The 24,911-nt window shown below is 42.3% G+C and overlaps 1 protein-coding gene across 3 annotated transcripts; it reads left to right on the top strand.

Annotated features, from left to right (window-relative positions):
* Positions 1-375: 375 nt before the first annotated feature.
* On the top strand, positions 376-24,458 carry RAD51D (RAD51 paralog D). Of its 3 annotated transcripts, XM_081344979.1 has the most exons (11): positions 376-464; positions 1,079-1,159; positions 3,019-3,080; positions 4,467-4,585; positions 6,456-6,537; positions 8,851-8,985; positions 11,191-11,286; positions 13,310-13,400; positions 19,171-19,241; positions 19,577-19,735; positions 23,840-24,458. In XM_081344979.1, the coding sequence occupies exons 2-11, from the start codon at positions 1,081-1,083 to the stop codon at positions 23,945-23,947; spliced, it is 1,002 nt and encodes a 333-aa protein (XP_081201105.1). In that variant the 5' UTR covers positions 376-464; positions 1,079-1,080; the 3' UTR covers positions 23,948-24,458. The 3 variants fall into 3 exon arrangements, with proteins under 3 accessions (XP_081201105.1, XP_081201107.1, XP_081201106.1); XM_081344981.1 differs by lacking the exon at positions 8,851-8,985; XM_081344980.1 differs by lacking the exon at positions 376-464 and having other exon boundaries at positions 1,048-1,159.
* The last annotated feature ends 453 nt before the right edge of the window (positions 24,459-24,911 follow it).

Raw genomic sequence — 24,911 nt, 5'->3', positions numbered from 1 at the left:
AAGAACAATTCCAATTTTTGCTAAATTTGCATGACTGCTTACTCATAGTTGCATTATCTCAGGGCTAATGAAATTAATTCAGTTTTCTGAACATGCACCAAATATGATGATCAAGTTTATAGCACAGTGCGTTGTGCAAACACAAACTACCACTGGCTTAGCACATCACATTAAACAAACTTTACTTGCCAAACACTGCTCAGAAGAAGCGTACTTATAGTATACCTGCAGTGTAACAATTTTCTATCAAACTACTGGAAAGATTACTAATGTGTACTGTATGGTAATAGGTTCAGGGTCCAGCCAGTAGGTGGAGCTAAACAGGATGTGGAGCAGCGATCGCTCTAGGAAGGAATCAGAATAGAGAAAACGGCGGGGAAAGTGAAGCGTTTACAGATGAGTTGGAAGGTGCGGGGGTTGGGGGGGAAGGGGTTGGGGCTTATTTGCCTCTGAAGTCAAGTTAGGTAAATATTTTCTTTGACTTAGTGTTGCTGCGTGCTTTTTCTCTTTGCAACTTTTGCAAAAAGTGGTAATTGTGGGGGAGATCAGTTATCAAACTTTCGTGCTGCTTTTATGCTTTGCTGCAATTGTGCTAGCAAATGGTTCAAAGGAATTAGGAAGGGAGACCCTGCCTGAAGCAGCCTCCCGGGAAACACAACTAATATAAGTAATTTTAACCAAGCCAATTATATTCTGCTTTAATGTGATGATCTGATTCACATCTTCTGCTAGGGAAATGACTGAGTTCCCACAACAAGCTATTTTAGTTAAGACTGGTCCATTTTGTGAACCCAGCTACATCTTAAGACTTATGTTGTGGGTTGGCTTTGTCCACCTGTTTTGGACCTTACTCCACTGAATCTAATTCACTGGTAAATTGTCTGCATGCAGTTTTATACAGTAAGGCATTGTTGAGTAAAGTGCTGTTTCTGTGCTGTATCAAAGCAAAGCCTTTATGTCATTCCTACATGACAAGGGATATGATTCTGGGGACACAGGTGAAATATACTAGCAGGTCTCACTTATGGTGCTAAAAAACGATTCAATTGTCTGCCTTTTCTATCTAGTCTCATTCCAGGTATGATCCTTCGTGCGGGGCTGTGTCCTGGCCTCTCGGATGAAATGGTGCAGGTATTGAAAGCCAATGGCATCAAAACAGGTAGTTGATTGGGTGGCTGAGAATAAGGAGCAAGTTGTCCCACAATTTAGGGGTTACATTGGCTATGCAAGCAGAGCAGATTCTTCAGAGAATCCAGAGATCTCTTCCAATTTTAATTTTTGTGTAGCTAGAAAGTGTAATGTGGTTGGAAGAATTATCAGGGTGAGGTTAAGGGAAGAGATAAGGATTCAGAGCAGTGGTGGGATAGGTTGATCGAGGAAGGAACAAAAATGACTTTTATAAATGGAATGTATGGATGACCTTGGGGAAAGAGAGGAGGAGATGCAGCCTAGGAAACAACCAGCTGAGAGGCAGGAGTCCACAGTCACTTCAAGGTCAGAGGGAAAAAAAAACAGGAAAGGCCTGCTCTAATGAATCAAGTAGTTAAAAGTGGAGATTAGACATTGGTGCCTTCAGATTTGCATGATTCTGTTAATGTAGCCTTACAATAAAGTAGAATTAGTTCATCTTATCATGTCTCCTGTCTAGTGTATCCAGGAGGACTGACAATAAAAGACTGCAATCACTTTATGGAGTTTTTGCTAAAAATAGATAAAAATGAATTGGGGATTTATTGATTCAAAAGCTTTAAAGAAGGAAGAAGGAAACTACAATATGTAATTTGGATGTTGAAGATTGCAATTACATGTTTCTAACTTTTGCAAAGAAGATCAGAAGTTGCTTTTATTGCTCACATTTTCTTTCATTATTTTATATTTACTTTTTTCTATTTTTGTTTCTCAAGTTATTAAAACTTATGTAAAATATTTTAATAAAATTAAAAAGTTGTGAATGGGATAAACCAGAGATATATATTTTTCAGGGCCCCCCTCTTTCTCATTTGTTTTAGGTAGAGGTATTGTAGTAGCTTTCACCAAATGGGGGTCTTTCACATGTTTTGTGATGGCATTTCCCAGGAATCCATAGCAGTATTGCAAAGCAGCATTAAAATCCACAATAGACTCTGCATTGACGCATTGTGCTAAGCCCGTGGTTCTAACTGTTGATCCAGTTTCCCCTTTTCTTGGTCTCGAATAATGTTATCACCTCCCAAAAAACCCCCAGACTTGGCAATGGTGATCCCACACTGGATCGTTGACTACAACGAAGGAATTAAAAGTTTTCCACTATTCCCAAGATATGCCCAAATTACCCACTAGATAATTATTAACTCCCGTTAAAAATAGTATTTATTTTAACCATGATTTGTTGAGTCAAAATGGCTGAATTTACATTCAGTTTGAAGCCAGGATGAAACAACCCAGATCCTTGGGCTAATACAGGTAGTCCTTGACTTACAACATTTCATTTAGTGACTGTTCAAAGTTACAACTGTACTGAAAAAAGTGACTTATGACCATTTTTCACATGACTGTTGCAGCCTCCCCATGGTCACATAATAAAAAATCTGATGCTTGGCAACTGACTCATATTTATGATAATTTCAGTGTCCTGGGACCATGAGATCAACTTTTGCAACCTTCTGACAAGCAAAGTCAATGGGGGAAGCCAGATTTATTTAACAACCATGTTACTAACTTAACAACTGCAGTGATTCACTTAACAATGGCAGCAAAAAACGTGAAATAGGGCAAAACTCACTTAAGAACTGTCTTCTTTAGCAACAGAAATTTTGGGCTCAATTATGGTCGTAAATCAAGCACTACCTGTAATATATGATCCAATGATGAGAGAGCCAGTGGTAGGTCATAGATAGAGTCTTGGTAAATTGGGTGTATAGTCTGATGGAAGAGAATTTTTGTATTATTGTTGGGTAGTTTGTAAGGTTTTTTTTCCCCAGATGAAGCTTTTTCCTATTTTTCATCTCCTTTTTCTTTATCTTCCCAAATGTTTTATAGTGGTTGATCTTGTCTCATCGGATCTGGAGGAAATTGCCCAGACGTATTCTTTATCATACAAGGTGAGTACAAGGAGTCTGTACAGATGATTATTACATATTTCACCACACAAAATGTTGCATAGTTCTGACTGATCAAGTCCTAATAAAACAAATAAATATCCCCTGAGATTTCATTGTGATTGGAGGAACATTTATATTTGTTTTGTAGAACTTGAAAAAAAAAGAGAAACTCTTGAAATGGTTTCTGTGATTGGTTTTATAAAGACTGATCTGTGAGGTGCTATTTAAGGGGTACCCATCTTTAGGGCCATGAACATAGTAGAGATTCAAAAGAGTAACCTGGGTTTATAAATACTATTTATAACATTTAAACTGTGTAGCTGTCCATTTAACTCTCTCAGAACTAAGCTTCATGATGGGGTTGAGAGGGCTAATGATGATGCAATCAGCAAGGGTGGTCAACTGTGGCATATAAATGTCATTGTTCACATGCTGTCTTTTGGTGTCATTACACTTTGCAGCTAATGCTCCTTGGCTAACCAGAAATTACTTGGGGGGGTTTCTCTTTTCCCCTTCTGTATAATTTTACATGCATAGGGATGGTTTTTTTCCTCTTCTTCCTTATACTCCAGTGGTCTTCAACCTTTGTGGCTTGGCGGGCCAGCTGGGGGCAGGAGAGGAGAACTGGGCTGCAGCGGGCCAGCGCACATGCACATGCATGTCACCGTGCGAGTCAAGCTGCGTATGTGTGCGCTGGCCCGCTGCTCACGCGTGTCAAAGTGCCCACATGTGCGTGTGCACTGGCCCACCACTTGCGCAGCCTGGTTGCGAATAGGCCATGGCTTGGTAGTGAGCCATGGCCTGGGGGTGGGGACCCCTGCTCTGGTTGTTGTTCTGTCACCCCTTTGACTCATTTCCTCCCTTCTCCCCTGTTGACCTTTCTAGCCCCCTGGTCTCATCCCCTAAGCTGCCCCCTAAATTCTGGGTTGTTTATTTTTCCTTCAGTAACAGCTGGCTGTTGAGCAGTACAAAGCTGACTTGTAGCTGCGGTGTTCTAGGTCTGAGGTCTACTTTATCTAGAGTAAATGGGAAAAAATAATTAATTAAAATGTTTGCTTTAATTAGGAAGGTAAGGGGTTTTGGTGGGCACAATGGAGAACAGTATCCCTAATGCTAATTGGTATACTAATTTATTGGCCTGCATATTGACCTAGAAGGCCTTTTGTTCATCAAGCTGAGGGTTTCCCAATTGTGGCAACTTTCAGATGTGTGGGCTCCCAGAATTTTCAGTCATGGCCATGCTGGCTGGAGAATTCTGGATACTGACAACCATACCTCAGGAAGTTGCCACAGTTGACAAACCCCGCTCCAGCTGCTGGTTGTTTTGTCCCTTGTTGCTAATGCTAAAGCTGCAGCTGGTAAGGGATTGATAATCTTCTGTTACAGACCTTAGTTGCAGTACGACGGGTGTTGCTGGCACAGTTTTCCTCCTTCCCAGTCAATGGGGCAGATCTCTATGAAGAGTTGAAGCACACCACAGCAATCTTGTCTACTGGAATCGAAAGGCAAGGGGTGATTAATCAGAACACTGTGTTTTGCTGAGGGGAACAAACTATCTAAAACAGACCTGCTCCAATAATTTTTAAGCTCACATATATAAGGGCTACACCACAGAGATGCAGGGGGCATTGTTCCACATCCTTGCAGAGCTAAGTAAAAGAGCAGTTTTCCATTGGTTTTTTTTTGAAAAGCAGAATATAGCTGGTGGCTGTACCATATATTTAATTACAGTTAACTACTAGACCACACTTACTTCACTCCATTTTTTTTACAAATCATACTAGGTTCAAATGAAGTTCACTAACTTGTGGCTCATTCTGTGTATGGACCCCAGAAGTCCTTACATCTTCTGTATGGCTTCAGTTAGGCTTATTCAATTAGGATTCAGTTGACTGGATAAGCAGTTCATGCTGTCTCAGTCACCGTGTCAACTGTTACGATAGCACTGCTGTTAACTGAGGAGGAGGATAGGAATGGGCTGAGACTTGAGCCACGTTCCCTAGGCTTCTTTCTCATAGTGTATTGTGAGAGCAAAAGCAGGGAAAGATCACCACATATACTGATGAAAGATTAATGGGGAAGGAAAATGTATTGAATTTTAACTGAAGGTTACCTGTGTGAGCTTTATTCTTTTATATGGTATTTTTATTGAATGACTAAGCTGCCTACTAGAATTGTCTTGGCGAGATGGGTGGTATAGAAGTTTAATAAATAAATACAAGTGCAATAGCAATAGCACTTAGATTTATACATTGCTTCACCGTGCTTTATAATCCCCATAGAGTCAACATATTGCCCCCAACAATCTGGGTCCTTATTTTACTGACCTCAGAAAGATGGAAGGCTGAGTCAACCTTGAGCCTTGAACTCTGAGAATTGGCAGAAATAGCTTGAAGTACTGCATTCTAACCACTGCGCCACCATGGCTCTTTGAAATAAAGTGTAAGAATAAAAGTAATCATTTACTGTTTTATAGCTGTCTATTCAATGATAGGTGTTTGAAAAATAATAATTTATTAAATTTATATGGCACCCGAGTCCCTGGAAGTCTGGGCATGTTGTGTTTAACCTATTTAATTAAACACAGCAGCTCAATTTAGATCTATAGTGAGCAGAAGATGAGAATTAACAATCCCATGAATATAAGCATGAGCTTTAACTGGCAATACTTGGTTTTTCTGTTAGATGCATATCTCACCTTTCCTCCAGAAATTCAAGGTGATTCCAGGAAAGGCAGGTTATAAATCTAATAAATAAATAAATAGCCATATAACAACCAGTTGAGGGAAGTGAACTAAGAGATAATGACTGCCCTTAAATAGCCCAATTAATTTTCTGTGCTTGAGGAGTCTTTGAATCTGGATCCAAGTACATTAAACAGTATCCTGCCTGTTATGGATCAGTTCTTTGCCCAGAGCAACCATCCATTCAGCCCTAGTTGGCTGTAAGTTCTTTTTCCCCCCTCTTAATATGGGAAAGGACAGTCTTCCCCTTCCCAACTGCTTGTAGAAAGATTGGCCTACAATGAATATAATCATTGTGGTTGGGAATGACAAGAGCTGTAGTCGTGACACGTTTGAAAGCTTCTGGATTGAGCAGGGTTGGTGGGCAGATGAGCTGCTGTGAAAACGGTAACTTGCCAGGGATGAAACTGGCAGGGTAGTCACTCTTTGGTTTGCTTTGTCTTCTTTATTTTGGACAAGCAGCAAAATTGAATTTCTGATCCTAAATAGAGACCCTATTCCGGCTGCTCTTTTGTCCTTCGGGAGAGAAGACCCTGAGAGGGAGACATATGTGAAAAAGGGCAAGATGAAAACGGGTGCACATGTCCTGAAATTCTCATTTCTCCCCCTCCCCCTCCTTTTGCTGTTTTAGCTTGGACAAACTTCTTGACTCTGGTATATACACGGGGGAACTGACAGAACTTGTTGGAGCACCCAGTGCTGGAAAAACTCAGGTTGGCTGTTCTTGACATATTTGACTATCAAACAATTTGTCTCTTACCTTCTCATTGGGCTTTGGATAGAACACAATCTTATAAAGGTGTAATATGTATACTAACATGAGGAAAATTATGTTTTACTCAACCACTGTCAACTGTGGTAGACTCGCCTTTTCAAAGGCCCAACAAGAAACGACTTTTCTGGTTTTGACATTTGTTTTGCTTTATGCTAGCAAAATGCTTTTTGTAACATAGATGTATATATTTAGGGAGCGCTGGTACATTGCAACAAGCAAGATTATCTGGGAGATGGATCCAACATTGCTAACAAGTTGTCAAAGATATACTGGGTTCTCCCTGTAGGAGTTTTGTCAATGGATATTGGTTTACCTTATATGAAAGGAGGAGGAGGGCAGGATTTGAATCAATGAGTCCTATTCTTTTAAGGCAGGGGTCTTCAAACATGACCCTTTTATGACTTGTGGACTTCAACTCCCAGAATTCCTCAGCCAGCGTGCCTGGCTGAGGAATTCTAGGAGTTGAAGTCCACAAGTCATAAAAGGGCCAAGTTTGAAGAACCCTGCTTTAAGGAGCTGAAATCCAGCTTTTCTTGCAGAGACGGGATCGTCAGAAGATTCGCCTGCATGGTATTTTGAGCCTCAGGACAAGATTTCCACATAGGGAACCTGATCAGACTGCCAGTGGCATTTTTATTAGTACCAGGGAAATTTTCTCTACTGCACTTAAGGGCATTAAGTCCTCTATCAAACTGGAGAATGTGCTGCAGTGGAAGCCAGCTAAAGAAGGAGCTTAGTATATTTTAAAAGTTGATGGTTGTGGCTGGCTAGTTTCTCCCTCCTGAGACATAGATCAAACAATTTTTCTGTGTGCCTGATTATTTAGCCAGGTTTTTCTGCAAACGGCCTAAAACTTTGATGTGTTGGGTGTAGGTATAGGTGTTTGTGGGTCATTGCACCCTCAGCTTGGTACATTCCCAAACTGAGCTTGCCTACAAACATAACTTCATTGTAACGATCCATTCCTGCCTCTTTAAAATGTGTTTATTTTTGGGGGCCTTCTGAATGCGGAAGCATGGCCTTGTAGCAAAATCCTTGATTTTAGCAGACATTTTGGCACAGTTCCCAAAGCCGTAGCAACTTGTTTTCTCCTCTCCCTCACCCCCTAATATAAATGCATTAGAACACCTTTTTTTAATCACAAGGTCTCTTGGAGTAGTCTTTATGAGTTTTATCACAAGGAACAAGTCTCTACCTCTGGGCTTAATAATATCAGCCATCCCTGACCTGCTGTCTGTAGGTATATTGGATTTGGATTCCTGGAACTCTGTGCAGTGAATCTTCAGACATCAGATATGGAGGGTGAAGGTGAAACACAAAAGAATGGGGAAGAAAGAGAGGAAAGCAGCAAAACAAGGTGGCTGCCTTTTGAAATTAGACCTTGCTCACATATCATGCTAAGCTATCCATAGTTTGATGGGTTCCTATGTCATCATAAGCCAAAACCAAAGCAAACCACATTATGATGTTCCTATAAGTACTGGCTTCAGTGGGGTATATTCAGGGAAAAGCACAATGATTGCTTTTGCTTTGTGGAGTGGTGTCAGTGTAGTGGAACTTTTTCCTATTCATGTGTAAATTGTCTGAGGAGTAACTTCCAACCCAAAGTGTTTTTCTCCTTGACTCTAAGCAGCCTGTCCAAGTATTAGTCCAAGAGTAGTAAAAAATTAACTGTGTGGTTTCACTTGTAAGGATGAGAACAATGGTTTCCTTTTAAGAAAGCAAATTGCTTATGAAGGAAAGTAGCATACCTCAAAAAAAAAACACCCATTATGTCTTTATTTAATGATGCGTATATGTATGTGTGCTAGCAAGTATTGCCTTAGAAAAACTTTCTGCTTGAAAGTTTGGAGAAAGAGGGTATTTTCTAAGCAGGTGCTCACCCCTGGGGAATTTTTACCATTTAGCTAAACATATTGGATAATATATTGAATAAATATATTTGTCCATCTTTCTCCTCTTCCTCTTCCTCCTGCTTGGATGCAGACTCATTTTGCTTCCATTTGTATGCAGCTCGGTATTCTAGCTTTGTGGCCTGTCATGCTATCTGAACTCCAAATAACGGCCATTTCATGCTCCCCAAAGTCAAGATTCATCATCTGTGACAAATCTTGAGAGTCGAAGTCCCAGTTTGCGATTGGCTGGCTTTTCCCAAACCTTTGGAAGGCAGGCTACAAAAGGCTGCCTTTGTGCGTCCTAATTTCAGAAATCACATGAGAGTCTTAAGCTCTGCCTCTTGTTGTGTCTCTAGGTGTGCCTCATTGTAGCTGCGAATGTATCCCATAGTCTCAAGCAGACTGTCCTGTACATTGACTCAACTGGGGGCTTCACCAGTGCCCGTCTCCTGGAGCTACTGAATTGCTTAACTGAGGATGAGGAGGAGCAGGTCAGCTGAGCAGGAAGTACTTGTTGTGGGGTGGTGGTACCTAGAAGAGTATCTTCAGTCTCTTAAGTTCACTGGCCAAACAAAAAAGCCCTGAAATAATGAAACATTCTCTCAGCTGGGATGTATAATACAAGTAATTCTCAACTTACAACAGTTCATTTAGTGACTGTTCAAAGTTACTATGGCACTGAAAAAAAAGTGACTTATGACCATTTTTCACATGGACGACCATTGCAGCATCCCTGTGATCGCATGATCAAAATTCAAATGCTTGGCAACTGACACATATTTATGACCATTGCTGTGTCCCAAGGTCACGTGATCACCTTTTACAATCTTCTGACAAGCAAAGTCCCTCCCTCCCCCCCCCAGTCTTTTAACAATATTTAATTCTGATTGGGATTTCTATTTTTATTCTTTTAAAGATATTTATGTGTTAGGATTTTGATGTTTTAAAGCTGGAAGCTGCCCAAAGTCGTTCGCTGTGAGACGGGCAGCAAATAAATTCAATAAATAAATAAAGTCAGTGGGGAACCCAGATTCATTTAACAACCTTGTTACTAACTCAACAGCTATAGTGATTCCCTTAACAACTATAGGTAATAAAATGGGGCAGGATTCACTGAACAATTGTCTCGCTTAGCAACAGAAATTTTGGGCTCAATTGTGGTCGTATGTCGAGGACCACTATTTAAGATATGGGCACTTCCTCCCAGAATTCCCAGGCAGCATGCCCACAGTTCTTAAAGTTGCTGAGCTTAAAGAACACTGTTCTAAGCTGTAATAGGATGCTAACTACTAAATACTGGGTGAGCAGGTCATTATCTGGAATAAAAGATAAGAATAAAAGAGACCCAGTTCAGCTGCAACCGTTTGAAATTGTGATGGTGTTGAACGAAGAGACTTGCAACCTGGGCCTGAAGTTATAGCCGTTGCAGTGCCACTGTGGTTACTTGATCAAAATTTGGATGCTTGGAAATCCGCTGACAGTTACAACCACAGGGGCACACCATCTAGGCCCAGCTGCCTATCTCTTCCCCCATCTCAGCCACTCATTTCCCCCACTTGCGTATGAAAAGTTGCTGCAGCCCAGAGGCCTCTGTCTGCTCCACATCCCACCAGGCCCGGGAGGCCTCGACCAATTACAGGGCCCACCGGTGTGTGCAGTACACCCTACTTATCTTTGTGGGTATTTTGTAGCTGCTGACAGGCCTGCCCAGGCTATTCATGGTTGTTGTTGTTGTTAGCTGCAAAGTCGTGTCCGACCCATCGCAACCCCATGGACAACCTTCCTCCAGGCCTTCCTGTCCTCTGCCATCTTCTGGAGTCCATTTAAGCTCACGCCTACTGCTTCAGTGACTCCATCCAGCCACCTCATTCTGTCGTCCCCTTCTTCTCTTGCCCTCAATATTCATGGTATGGCCTTCCTAATGAGGTTGCCTTGTGCCATTCTGCAAACAAGCACCATTCTTGTGATCATTCGGAAGCTTTGCTCTCAAATATCATATGATTTGGTGAAAGGCTTCCAAACTATTACCAGAATGGAGCTTATCTCACAGTGCTTCAAAGCCTCCTTCTGCCAGCACTGAAAGGCTGAGTGTTGTAATGGCATAATTGTTAAAGGACTTTGTCATGAAGCAAATACTACAGTTCTGAGTTTGAATTTCATCTCTGCCAAGGTGGAGCCTTTCCCAATCCGGTGCTCTTTGAATGCCTTGAACTGCAATTCTGTACAACAAAAATGTATTGATTTGGTGGAGATTATGAGAATTGTAATTCAGTCAGTTTAAAAGGGACAATATTGGAGAGCAAAGTCGTAGGTTAATCAATACCCCATAGGCTTCAAAGTCCTCCCCCACCCCTAAACCATGCTGGATTTTTAATTTTTAATCCCAATAGAGTTCTAGATGGGCAGGTCTAACCTAAATATTTACTGATACTGGGTACTTAATAGGTATTTGACTTTGAGTCCTCAAAAGCAACGTTAAATTAATGTATAGCATTAAGATGGTTCCACTGAAGAATGTTGAGCCTCTGGGTATCTCCAGAAGGATATAAGAAAAGTCAAAATAGTGGGGTGAGGCTTTGATCACATGATTGTGGCTACTCATGATTTTTTGACCCTTATCCTGGTGAGTGTGCAAACTTGACAGGGACATCTGTGATGTGTTACCTTACCCTGTTCCTTACCCCATTACCCTGTAGGCTGAGGCATTGCGGAGGATCCAGGTTTTTCGTGCATTTGATGCCTACAAAATGCTTGATGTGCTACAGGAAGTCCGCAGTTACATGGCCCAGCAGGTGGGTGCTAAATGACCAGTGCTTGCTGTTTGTGGATTTATCAGAATACAGGGGTGCCAGAAGAGTGAGGAGGGCAGGGTAGATAACATTTGTTTATACCAAGAGCCAGCCTGGCGTTTGAGTGGTATGATGGGGGATTGATTGTACACCAATAATAAGTAGGGCTAAAATAAGATTTAAAGTTACTCAGGTTTCTGTTTTGCTTTGATTTAACATTAAACTAAATCAGTGAAATACAGTTCACACCTATACTTCTACCTACTTAATATTTTTCCTTTTGTGAGATGGGCAGCTATATAAATTGTATTAATAAATTCTGCCTTTTTTTTTAACCTTAAAAATGAAACTTTTGGAGGATACGGCAAGTTGTGTTCCCTGTTTTAAAAAGGCTGGATTGTCATGCTGGCCATTATCCCCAATATTTGCCAGCATGAGTGGCCCACTGTTTAATGTTTGATCAGGGAAATCTGAAGGGAAGGGGAATGGACCATGTGACCGTGGTCTTATTTTATCGCACTTTGCGACTGCACAACGAGGGTCACCAGCAGGTGAGCTGGTCTTTGGATGTGCCTGGACAGGCAAGAGATTTGAAGGTGAAGGAAGGGGATAAAGATAATACACAAAAGAGCAAAGCTAGTATTGTATGGTTTCCTGATTGACTTAATCCCTTTTACTGGGACTCAAACCTCTATTTTTCCTTTTCTATTCAGAATATTGCTTTTCACCATTAAAGTAACTGGGAAGACTAGAGTCACTCAGTTTGGTCTAACTTTTTCAGTTGCAACACACATGCAGGATGGAGTCAACAATTAAATGGCTAGAGACGGCAACAGACATTGTTAACTTTAGCCATTTAATATTTGACTCCATCTTTTCCAACTTGATGTGAACTTTCCAGTGATTCTCTGCACCACTGTTATTAGGCAGTGAAATAAATCCTGCACAGTGTTCTGCATTCAACCAATGTTCATGCTTTTTCTAAAGTCCTTCTCCTTGGGTTGAGAGGTCATTTCTCAGATGAATGGACTGGAATTCTGCTATCTAGCACATTCATAACCGCCTTTCTCGTTCCCAGCAACTAGAACCAAAAACTGCATATATGCTCGGTTGTTCTTTGTTCTTAGAAAGAAACCTCATATTTCTTTCTTAGTATTTTGTAAATCAAAATAGAAATTGTACATACCTGTCAATAAAAAATCAATCTTATTTATTGGACTCTGCATTGTCCTCCAGTGTTTATAACTTGACTGGTACTACCACATACTAAGTTGAATCTTCAGTCAGAGGTCCTTTCTCATCCCTTCTTTGGCTTCCTGTCAGTCTTAACCTTTTCCTAGCCAACCTAAAGATGCTCTCCTGGTGTAAACAGATCTTTTACCTTTGGTGGGTATATGGCTATCACTTAACAGTTAGCATAAGAGGAGGGAGAAATGGGAGTTTTCTATCACATTTGAAATAATGTGGAGAAAACTGATGGTGGACTGAAGGATCTAGCATTGAATATGCCTTGCAGGAAAGTGTTCCAAATGGATTTTTGTGCAGGCAGAACAGTCTTGGAACATCCAGGACCTAAAACAATAATGATCTAATAGTGACTACCTAATCATTCCCTTCTCCGTCTTACTAGCCAGTCCCACTTTCTCCTTTCCTTTCCTAGCCCATGATGGTGAATCCCCACCACAGCCTCACCATTCCATTTAGCTTTTTTCTGCTCTCCCAAATTCCTGAAGAGGGCTATGATTACAGATCTATTCAATATAATTAAAATAGGCAAACTCCCAGCCTATTCAGATGCCTTTGATCTAAGACTCGTATTTCCTGGTGCAGAATTTAGGCATAGATAACATATAGGACATGTGAACCCATGGCTTTAAGCTATAAGCAAAGTTGAGTTTTTGAATGTTTCATCTTCCCCACCTACTCTCCTGTTCCAGGGAAAGGTACCCATTGGTTTTTTGTAATTTCTGATTTGTATTTGTAATTTTATTTCATTTGCCTTTTGCTTTTATTATTGTTTTTTAAGATACTCAGCACCTCTGGACCAGTAAAGCTACTTATTGTGGATTCCATTTCTGCTGTAATTTGCCCTTTCTTGGGACTTCGGCAGCCCGATGGTCAGTTGTGTACATCTATCATCACGGAGAATGTTTCTTAATATGCTTCATTAATGGTCCTATTGTTTTGCAGTATCATATCCTAGATGGGTCCATAGCTTAAAGCAGGTGTGTCTAACCTTGGCAACTTTAAGACCTGTGGACTTCAACACCCAGAATTCCCTTCTGGAACCTCAAGTCCACAAGTCCTAAAGTTGCCAAAGTTGGACACCCTGGCTTAAAGAGTTAAAAATATAACATTTTGAAACATGGAGGACAATAGAGAGATTAGCAAGGCTAAGAGAAGTAAGATCGCACAGGTTCCCTGATGACATTCAGTGTGACAATCTGTTTTCTGCACGTTCAAAGTTCTGTAGCAATAAAGTTTCATATGAATGAAGTAGAGAAGTATGAACATAAAGGTATAGTACACAAAGATCACAAAAGACCACACTACAATATTTAAGTTTCCTTGTTGAGGTTTGTTGTTGTTCAGTTGCTAAGTCATGTCCGACTCTTTGCAACCCCATGGACCGTAGCATGCTAGGCTCCCTCCTGTACTTCATATCTCCTGAAGCCTGCTCATATTCGTGTTCATTACATTGATGACACAATCTAACCATCTTATGCTCTGCTGTCCTCTTCTCCTTTTGCCTTCAGTCTTTCCCAACATCAGAGTCTTTTCCAGTGAATCTTCTCTTATTTGGTGGCCAAAGTATTTGAACTTCAGCTTCAGTATCTGTTCTTTCAAAGAATATTAATTTTCTTTAGAAAAGATTCCTTATGGCAGGGGTCCCCAAGCCTATGGTCCATGGCTCGAGACTGGGCTGCAGTCTCTTGGCCAGCTGGTGCGCGCATGTGTGGGTGCGCATTTTCCTCCCACTCATGCTAGTGCCTGTGGCTCTGTTTGCGCATGCGCGTGTGCACAAATGGGAATGCTAGCACATGGGGGTGTCTGCAGCACATTTGAGCATGCACCGCTAGTCCGGGTGGTTTGCATGACCCGTTTGCATATGCACGAATGGGTTGCTAGCCGCTGTGGGGGTGTGCGGCTGTTCAGACATGAGCATGACATCAGCGCATGCCTCGTGTGAACGGGGCCCCAGTGCCACGCCAGTGTGCGTGGCCTTGTGCGTGCGCATGCACACACACCAATTTTGAAGTTGCTCTCCTTTCCAGTCCTCGAGCCCGGAAAGGTTGGAGGCCTCTGCCTTATGGCATATCAATAGTTGTAAATAAACATAATATGTTAATCTTCACTATCACTAATCTTTCAGTCTCTGTGGTTGGAAATTACAAGAGATGAACCAGAAAACTTTTCTTACGTGTCCAGCACAGTAAAAGTTGTCACAGAATGACATTAGACCTTTCATTCATGCTAGTAATAAACATACTTCTTTGTTATTTTTATAAATTTATTCTGTAAACAAATTAAGATGGTGAACATATCCAACACCTACTTCCTATTTCCCCACAACAACAACCCTGTGAAGTGGGTTGGGCTGAGAGAAAGTGACTGTCCCAAGGTCACCCAACTGGCTTTCATGGCTAAGGCAGGACCAGAACTCACAGTCTCCTTGTTACTAGGCTGCTGCCTTAATAATTAGACCAAATTGACACTCTTCATTATATGGTGGCGCAGTGGTTAGAATGCAGTACTTCAGGCTAACTCACTGGTCACTCCAGGAGTTCAATTCTGAGCTGCTCAAGGTTGACTCAGCCTTCCATCCTTCCGCAGTCAGTAAAATGAGGACCCAGATTGTTGGCAATATGCTGACTCTAAACCACTTAGAGAGGACTGTAAAGCACTATAAAGCGGTATATAAGTCTAAGTGCAATTGCTATTTGATTCTCAGGTTTACACAACTAAATCCTAAACCTGTATTAATATAATTGCTATGTTTGCTACCCCTTCATGGATTACTGCCTTGTCGTGGCGAAGGGGCTTGCGTAATTCAATGAAGCTATGAGCTATGCCGTGCAGGGCCACCCAAGACGGACAGGTCATAGCAGAGAGTTCTGACAAAACGTGATCCACTGGAGAAGGAAATGGCAAACCACTCCAGTATCTTTGCCATGAAAACCCTATGGACAGTACCAAAAGGCAAAACGATATGACGCTGGAAGATGAGCCCCTCAGGTCGGAAGGTGTCCAATATGCTACTGGGGAAGAGCAGAGGGCTAGTACTAGTAGCGCCAGAAAGAATGAAGCGACTGGGCCAAAGCCGAAAGGACGCTCAGCTGTGGATATGTCTGGTGGTGAAAGGAAAGTCCGATGCTGTAAAGATTTTTTCTCCATAGGAACCTGGAATGTAAGATCCATGAATCAAGGAAAACTGGACGTGGTCAAACAAGAGATGACAAGACTGAACATTGACATCTTAGGTATCAGCGAACTAAAATGGACAGGAATGGGTGAATTTAATTCAGATGACCATCAGGTATACTACTGTGGGCAAGAATCCTTCAGAAGAAATGGAGTAGCCTTCATAGTCAATAAAAGAGTAGGAAAAGCAATACTGGGATACAATCCTCAAAATGACAGAATGATCTCAGTTCGAATCCAAGGCAAACCATTCAATATCACAGTAGTCCAGGTCTATGCCCCAACCACCAGTGCTGAAGAGGATGAAATTGACCAGTTCTATGAAGCACTACAGCACCTTATAGAACTAACACCAAAAAATGATGTTCTTATCATCATGGGGGATTGGAATGCTAAAGTAGGAAGCCAAAAGATAACTGGAATAACAGGCAAGTTTGGCCTTGGAGTGCAAAATGAAGCAGGGCACAGGCTGATAGAATTCTGTCAAGAGAATACGATGGTCATAGCAAACACTCTTTTCCAACAACCCAAGAGACGGCTCTACACATGGACATCACCAGATGGTCAACACAGAAATCAGATTGACTATATGCTCTGCAGCCAAAGATGGAGAAGCTCTATACAGTCAGTAAAAACAAGACCAGGAGCTGACTGTGGCTCAGACCATGAGCTTCTCCTTGCAAAGTTTAGGCTTAAACTGAAGAAAGTAGGGAAAAGCACTAGGCCAGTCAGGTATGAATTAAATCATATCCCTGTTGAATATACAGTAGAGGTGACAAATAGATTTAAGGAATTAGATCTGATAGACAGAGTGCCTGAAGAACTATGGACAGAGGTTCGCGACATTGTACAACAGGTAGCAACCAAAACCATCCCAAAGAAAAAGAAATGCAAGAAAGCAAAATGGCTGTCTGAGGAAGCTTTGCAAATAGCTGAGGAAAGGAGGGAAGCGAAAGGCAAGGGAGAAAAAGAAAGATACACCCAATTGAATGCAGAATTCCAGAGAATAGCTAGAAGAGATAAGAATGCCTTCTTAAATGAACAGTGCAAAGAAATAGAAGAAAATAATAGAATAGGGAGGACCAGAGATCTTTTCAAGAAAATTGGAGAAATGAAGGGAACGTTTAATGCAAAAATGGGCATGATAAAGGACCAAAATGGCAGGGACCTAACAGAGGCAGAAGAGATTAAGAAGAGGTGGCAAAATTACACAGAAGAACTATACAAGAATGAGCTTAACGTCCCTGATAATCACAATGAGGTGGTCACTGACCTCGAGCCAGACATCCTAGAATGTGAAGTGAAGTGGGCCTTAGAAAAGCTGAGCAACAACAAAGCTAGTGGAAGTGACAGTATTCCAGCTGAGCTATTCAAAATCTTAAAAGACAATGCAGTAAAAGTGCTACACTCAATTTGCCAGCAAATTTGGAAAACTCAACAATGGCCACAGGATTGGAAAAGATCAGTTTACATTCCAATTCCAAAGAAAGGCAGTGCCAAAGAATGTTCAAACTATCGCACCATTGCACTCATTTCTCATGCTAGTAAAGTCATGCTTAAAATCCTACAAGCAAGACTTCAGCAGTATGTGGATCGAGAACTACCAGAAGTGCAGGCAGGATTTCGAAGAGGCAGAGGAACTAGAGATCAAATTGCCAACATACGCTGGATCATGGAGAAAGCTAGGGAGTTCCAGAAAAACATCTACTTCTGCTTCATTGACTATGCTAAAGCCTTTGATTGTGTGGATCATAACAAACTGTGGCAAGTTCTTAAAGAGATGGGCATACCAGACCATCTTATTTGTCTCTTGAGAAATCTATATGCGGGCCAAGAAGCAACAGTGAGAACTGGACACGGAACCACTGATTGGTTCAAAATTGGGAAAGGAGTCCGGCAAGGCTGTGTACTGTCGCCCTGCCTATTTAACTTATATGCAGAGCACATCATGAGAAAGGCAGGGCTAGATGAATCAAAAGTTGGAATTAAGATTGCCGGAAGAAATATCAACAACCTAAGATACGCAGATGATACCACTCTAATGGCAGAAAGTGAAGAAGAACTAAAGAGCCTCTTGTTGCAGGTGAAGAAGGAGAGTGCAAAACTTGGGTTGAAACTTAACATTAAGAAAACCAAGATCATGGCATCTGGCCCTCTCAATTCCTGGCAAATAGATGGGGAAGAAATGGAGGTAGTGACAGATTTTATTTTCCTGGGCTCCAAGATCACTGCAGATGGGGACTGTAGCCAAGAAATTAAAAGACGCTTGCTCCTGGGGAGGAAAGCCATGGCAAATCTAGACAGCACACTAAAAAGCAGAGACATCACCCTGTCAACAAAAGTGCGTATAGTCAAGGCTATGGTCTTCCCAGTTGCAACGTATGGCAGTGAAAGTTGGACCATAAGAAAGGCTGAGCGCCAAAGAATTGAGGCCTTTGAACTGTGGTGCTGGAGAAGACTCCTGCGAGTCCCTTGGACCGCAAGGCGATCAAACCGGTCAGTCCTAGAGGAGATCAATCCTGACTGCTCTTTAGAAGGCCAGATCCTGAAGCTAAAACTCAAGTACTTTGGCCACCTAATGAGAAGGAAGGACTCACTGGAGAAGAGCCTAATGCTGGGAAAGATGGAGGGCAAGAGAAGAAGGGGACGACAGAGAATGAGGTGGCTGGATGGAGTCACTGAAGCAGTAGGCGTGAGCTTAAATGGACTCCAGAAGATGGTAGAGGACAGGAAGGCCTGGAGGAATGTTGTCCATAGGGTCGCGATGGGTCGGACACGACTTCGCAGCTAACAACAACATGTTTGCTAACCATGCTGTTCCAAAAAAATAATGTTATAATGTTATAAACTTGGTTCACAAATGTGCTACCCACCCACCCCCAAGACAAGGTACAAAATATTTCCATTGTCGACTCAAGCAGAAGCTTACAAAAACTCAGAAAAGCAATTATTGACAGATGCTCCATCTATCAAATGATGGCCTTCAGGTTGTGGGGGAAAAAGTCACCCAAGATCTAAGGGATCATTTCCCCATTTGGTGTCTTGAAGGTGTGTTGCATCACAACTGAATTCTAAATAAGCATTTGTAGGTTCACACTTCCTCCAGCTGGTTAAAAAACTGATTGCTTTTTTAAAAAAAAAATCTGAAATCAGAGAGCTCGCTGTTCCTAGTTCATACCATTTTGAAAGGCTTCTCCAGCCATGGATGTGATACAGAAAGATTTTCTTGTTTCTGTCCTGCTAGATGGGTGTATATTTTGGGGCAACCCCCAGGGTCTAGGGCAGGGGTAGGCAACCTCAACTCTTTTATGACTCATGGACTTCAACTGACTCAGGAATTCTGGGAGTTGAAGTCCATGAGTCATAAAAGAGCCGAGGTTGCCTACCCCTGGTCTAGGGGAAATACAATGAATAAAGAGAATTGTATAGCTTTAAGCATGGTGATCTCTCGTTCTCCCTTTGTAGGCATGGCCCTCATGATGCATTTGGCTAGGGAGATGAAAACCCTTGCCAAAGAATTCGGGATTGCCATATTGGTAAGTATCTGGACCAGGCTTTTACTTATGCTTGCTTTTGGCTTTATGTGTGCATGAGTGCTGTAATTCTGCTCTTCTAGTGGGAGCTAGATCAGCTAACACGCTAAGTCTGCTGCCATTGCCTTGCCTTTTATCCTAAAATAAGTTTAATCTAAAAATGGGAGGAGGTATCACTTGGATTTAGTAAAGCAAAGCATCAGCCGCCAGCATTACTTTTTACTTTTAAGATGGTTTTTTTTTTTAAAAAAAGTGGGCCCCGTAAACCTTTTAGAATACAGCTGGTCCTCACCTGATGACTGTAGTGATGGCTAAACTAACTGTCTGTTGTCTTTTAGTTGACAAATCATGTGACCAGAGATGCTGGCGGTGGTTTTAAACCAGCATTGGGTCGCTCGTGGAGTTTCATACCTAACACTAGGCTGCTGCTGGAGAAGAGAAAAGACAATTGTGAGAAAGCAGGTCAAGTTGCATCTTTGATGAAATCTTCTCGACAGGTGAAAACATGAAACAGTGGCCTCCATATATCAAACTTCTCTAACTTAGTGATGTTCAGTTGTGTTGGAAATACATCTTTCAGAATTCCTTGCCAATATAGCCAAAGGCAGTCATTTATCAACAATATAACCTAATAGTTAGGAAGTAGGATAGAAAACATTATTGCACAGAAATAAATATGAGACCTGGGCTCATTTATAATAGTTATCTTACATATTAAACACATTCAAGTCCCATTCCCAGGAAAAATAGCTTTTCCCAAATTTGTCACCTCTGAAAGAGCTGGATTATAATAATAGTCCAACTCATCCAAATATAATGGACTGCATGATTCTTAGCCATCATGTTTACTAACAACTCCCCTCAGTCTCAACCTGCATGGCCAAGTCACATGCTTGCTGAGCGTAATGAATATTGTAGTCCATAATTCTAGAAGGCACCAAAATTAAAGAAAGGTTAGTAGAGTTTTAGAGGTAGTGACAGATTTTATTTTCCTGGGCTCCAAGATCACTGCAGATGGGGACTGTAGCCAAGAAATTAAAAGACGCTTGCTCCTGGGGAGGAAAGCCATGGCAAATCTAGACAGCACGCTAAAAAGCAGAGACATCACCCTGTCAACAAAAGTGTGTATAGTCAAGGCTATGGTCTTCCCAGTTGCAATGTATGGCAGTGAAAGCTGGACCATAAAAAAGGCTGAGTGCCAAAGAATTGAGGCCTTTGAACTAGTGCTGGAGAAAACTCCTGCGAGTCCCTTGGACTGCAAGGCGATCAGACCGGTCAGTCCTAGAGAAGATCAACCCTGACTGTTCTTTAGAAGGCCAGATCCTGAAGTTTATATACCGCTGCGGAAAGAAGCAGGCAGGCAGGGCGCGGAGGAACGGAGACCTGCCGACGTTTGGGGAGGTTTGGGCGCCTCCCCAAACCTCCCCAAACGTCGGCAGGTCTCCGTTCCTCCGCGCAGACCTGCCGACGTTTGGGGAGGTTTGGGCGCCTCCCCAAACCTCCCCAAACGTCGGCAGGTCTCCGTTCCTTCTGCCGACGTTTGGGGAGGTTTGGGCGCCTCCCCAAACCTCCCCAAACGTCGGCAGGTCTCCGTTCCTCCGCACAGACCTGCCGACGTTTGGGGAGGTTTGGGCGCCTCCCCAAACGTCGGCAGGTCTCCGTTCCTCCTGCCGACGTTTGGGGAGGTTTGGGGAGGCGCCCAAACCTCCCCAAACGTCGGCAGGTCTGCGCGGAGGAACGGAGACCTGCCGACGTTTGGGGAGGCGCCCAAACCTCCCCAAACGTCGGCAGGAGGAACGGAGACCTGCCGACGTTTGGGGAGGTTTGGGGAGGCGCCCAAACCTCCCCAAACGTCGGCAGGTCTGCGCGGAAGAACGGAGACCTGCCGACGTTTGGGGAGGCGCCCAAACCTCCCCAAACGTCGGCAGGAGGAACGGAGACCTGCCGACGTTTGGGGAGGCGCCCAAACCTCCCCAAACGTCGGCAGGTCTGCGCGGAGGAACGGAGACCTGCCGACGTTTGGGGAGGTTTGGGGAGGCGCCCAAACCTCCCCAAACGTCGGCAGGAGGAACGGAGACCTGCCGACGTTTGGGGAGGTTTGGGGAGGCGCCCAAACCTCCCCAAACGTCGGCAGGTCTCCGTTCCTCCGCGCCCTGCCTGCCTGCTTCTTTCCGCTGCGGAAAGAAGCAGGCAGGCAAGGCGCGGAGGTCCGGAGACCTGCCGACGTTTGGGGAGGTTTGGGGAGGTGTGCGCGCACCTCCCCAAACCTCCCCAAACTTCGGCAGGTCTCCGGATGGCGGTGGCTTGGGAGAGGTGCGCGCGATCCCGGAAGCACCAAAGCCTCGGCCGCGCGCAAGTCCTCGGTAAGTTTTTTTGTTGACTGGAGTATAAGCCGAAGTGGAATTTTTCAGCCCAAAAAGTGGGCTGAAAAATTCGGCTTATACTCAAGTATATACGGTATTATGTGGGCACACTCTAATGCAGTAGTAGACATGGCAGCATTCATTGCTATTGTATGAATGTGATATTTGTCAGTTGCTGATGCTGGCCGGAGCTGATGGGAGACACTCTAGAAATAGAACACTAAGGAAGGCTAATTATTAGTACTATTAAGAAATGGGACAATGTTAAGAACTGTATTAAGAAGCACAGATGAAAAGACAGGAACAACTGCAATTTGTCAGGGACTTTGACTTTGCTCTAAGAGCTACAGCTAATTTGTGGTTTTGGATTCTGAGCAAAAAACATATCCTGCCTGTCCTTCATATTGATAGGCCTGTACTTTTAATTAATTTTCAAGCATAACTGAGGAAGGGACAGGAAACATGGAAAAGTTAATTGTCTTAGAGTAATGGGCATATTTGGAGTTTTGCTCCACATGGGCATTTTCACAAAACAGCTCCTGTTTTAGTAAAAACAAAACTAAAAAAAACCCACTACATTTTCTAGTTTCTTTGTTTACAGTACTTGGGTGGGAGGGGACTTATCTAAACAAAGCTCTAGACTAACGGCCCAATATTTTATTTTATAAGAATGGATATATGGCCTTTATTTACAGAGGCAGTCCTGTAAATAGATAACACCTGAGTTCAAAATTTTGCTTTTCAGGTTGTAGGAGTCTCATTTAAAGTTTAACTGAATGATTAATAAAGTGTGATGAGGCATAGAATTGGAGCTATTCCATGGGAAGTATATGTGAGAATATTGGTGCCTAGTGAACAAATTCAGAAGGCCTGTCTCTGACTGAAAAACTTGGAGATAAAGTGGTCCTTCCCTTAAGTAAGTTTAGAGGGATAGACAGAATCTTTCCATCCCAGGATGGGCAGTTTCAGTGACCCAAATGTGGTTGCAGGTATTGCTCGTTTGGATTTGGAGTGTTCCAAGATATGATTGCCTTTAGAACACATTTAATGACTTGTTCTGGGAAGAGAATTTTTGTCATAAAACATGTTAACTGTCTCTATCAGATACTGTAGTACAAATCCTAAGAAGAATTAGCCTGCATGACTGTTTCCCCCCCCCCTAAATTTAGGCCATACATCTGCAGCCTGAACAGTATTCTGGTAACACACTGATCTGAAAACTTCCAAAGTGTGCTTCTCTCAAACCACTGTTGAACACTTAGCTCATTGCTTATCAGAGAAAAGCAGTATAGAAATTAATTAATGGATATTCTTGTAACTTCTACTACTACAGACTTGTAGTTACAGGTAGTCCTTGACTTACAACCACAATCGTGGGGCACTGGAACTTCCATCATTAAGTGATGTGGCTGTTCAATGAGTTGTGTCTGATTTTATTATCTTTTTTTTTGCTTTTATCATTTAGCAAATTGCTGCTGCAGTTGTTAAGTGAATCATACATTCATTAATTGAATCCAGCTTCCCCCATTGACTTTGATTAATGGAAGATCTCTGGGAAGGTTGCAATCATGTGATCCCGGGATACTGCAACCATCATAAATACATCCTAGATACAAAAAGCACCTGAATTTCAATCTCAGGACTGCAAGGACACTGTAATGGTCATAAGTGTGAGGTCATGTCACTTTTCCCAGTGCTGTTATAACTTCAAACAGTTGCTGAATGAATGGTTGTAAATCACAACTGCTTTGATAGGCTTTCCTGCTACCGTGTTTCCCTGAAAATAAGACCAAATCTTATTTTTTTGTGGGGGGGGGGAATGTCTTTTATACTCACCTCTAGCACCGACAGCTGCCAGTCAACCTCTTCTGCGGCCAAAGGAGCAGCTTCATTCTGTAGCTGCATTCTGGCCTGCATTTCGCAATTAGGCCTCTTCAGCTGAGTACCGAGTTATGGATTCAATCGGTTCTCAGCAGAAGAAGTGGGCCGTTGAGAGGAGGCCTGGCTGCAAGGTAAGTGAATGTGGGGTGTGTGGAGCAGCTCTACCCCCCTACCCCTGCCCTAGTTTGGTTTTTAGGTGTGTGCCTCACCCCAAAACTGGGGATTATTTTGGGGGTTGGGTTTATATTAGGTCCACCCCTGAAAATCAAGCTAGGGCTTATTTTCAGGGTAGGTCTTACTTTTGGGAAAACATGGTATGTACTTATATTGGGATTCTCACAGTGTCCTCTTTTACAGCCTTTTGGAGTTCAGGCGGAATTAGACCTGAGGAACTGGGAAATGAAAAAAGGAAGTCCAGTCACATCAGGCAACGGACTAAATGATGGCATGGGCATGGCTTCCTGATCCACAATTGGCTTTCCTGAACATTGCAGAAGGTCTGAAAATGGAAAGAACACTTCAGTTTTTAGAGGAATGGAAAATAAAAACCAGTATCAGCCTTCTCCAAACAGAATCTGCCTCCCCGATTTATCGGATTTCAGCTCCCAAAATCCCGAAAGAACATGATCTACAATCGGAGATGATCTTAAGTCAAAAACTTTTGGAGGACTCAGATCCTTCGGTTGGGACACTCGTATAGTGTTGGTTAATGGAGGAAATGTGCATTGGATTAACTAAAGTCAGAGGTCACTTGCAATTTTTGTAGATAAATGTACAGTTTGTCAATAATAACGGGATATTGAATTGAATTGTTTATCCAAAGGAGCTTCCATATTCTTCTCTGTATTGCTACAATGTATTGACATCCTGATATTTGCTATGTGAAATGGACATGAAACAGCACTGTATTTATCTTGCTCAACAAATCAAGTAGCAAGTTTGTCATTCTATAAGCCATTAAAAAGGTAGAAATATACATCAAATTATTTCTCGGGGCTCTTGTAGATGCTTTGTATAACAGGTTATTTGATGAACCAGAACTCTACCAGTTGTGATGAGCACATTGCCTTTTAGATATTTAGATATTTGAGTCTTCAGTTGGTATTGGCCCCAATCCACCTTATTCTTGATTTATACAATGGAATGATTTTTCATATAAAAATATTAAGAACACGTAGGGGAGTATGACTAGCTGCTAGCCACTGGTGAGAATGCCATGTTCAGTTCTCTGTTCTTCCCTCCATCTAGCTATTTTTATTAATATATAATCAGTTTATTTTATCAAAAGAAAGAAAATTTAAGCAGAATGTTAAGGAAGAAGACCGCAAAAGGAAGGGGACCAAAACTTATTTGGAAGACCCGAAGACGGTTGAGGAAATAACTCTTCCCATCAGTGAAGAAGCTGAATTTCTTGATACGTTTTAGCCTC

The sequence above is a fragment of the Vipera berus genome (genome assembly GCF_964194415.1).
Source record: "Vipera berus genome assembly, chromosome: 1".
In the NCBI taxonomy this organism is placed as follows: Eukaryota; Metazoa; Chordata; class Lepidosauria; order Squamata; family Viperidae; genus Vipera; species Vipera berus.
The sequence above is the reverse complement of the archived record's forward strand: the minus strand, read 5'-3'. Positions and strand labels throughout refer to the sequence as shown.

What these genes read in the sequence shown, in the direction of transcription:
- RAD51D (XM_081344979.1), top strand. Translation starts at nt 1,081, where the DNA reads ATGATCCTTCGTGCGGGGCTGTGTCCTGGCCTCTCGGATGAAATGGTG. An exon ending in AATTCGGGATTGCCATATTG is followed by an intron (nt 19,242 to 19,576) that starts GTAAGTATCTGG and finishes GTTGTCTTTTAG; the next exon opens with TTGACAAATCATGTGACCAG. An exon ending in TGATGAAATCTTCTCGACAG is followed by an intron (nt 19,736 to 23,839) that starts GTGAAAACATGA and finishes CCTCTTTTACAG; the next exon opens with CCTTTTGGAGTTCAGGCGGA.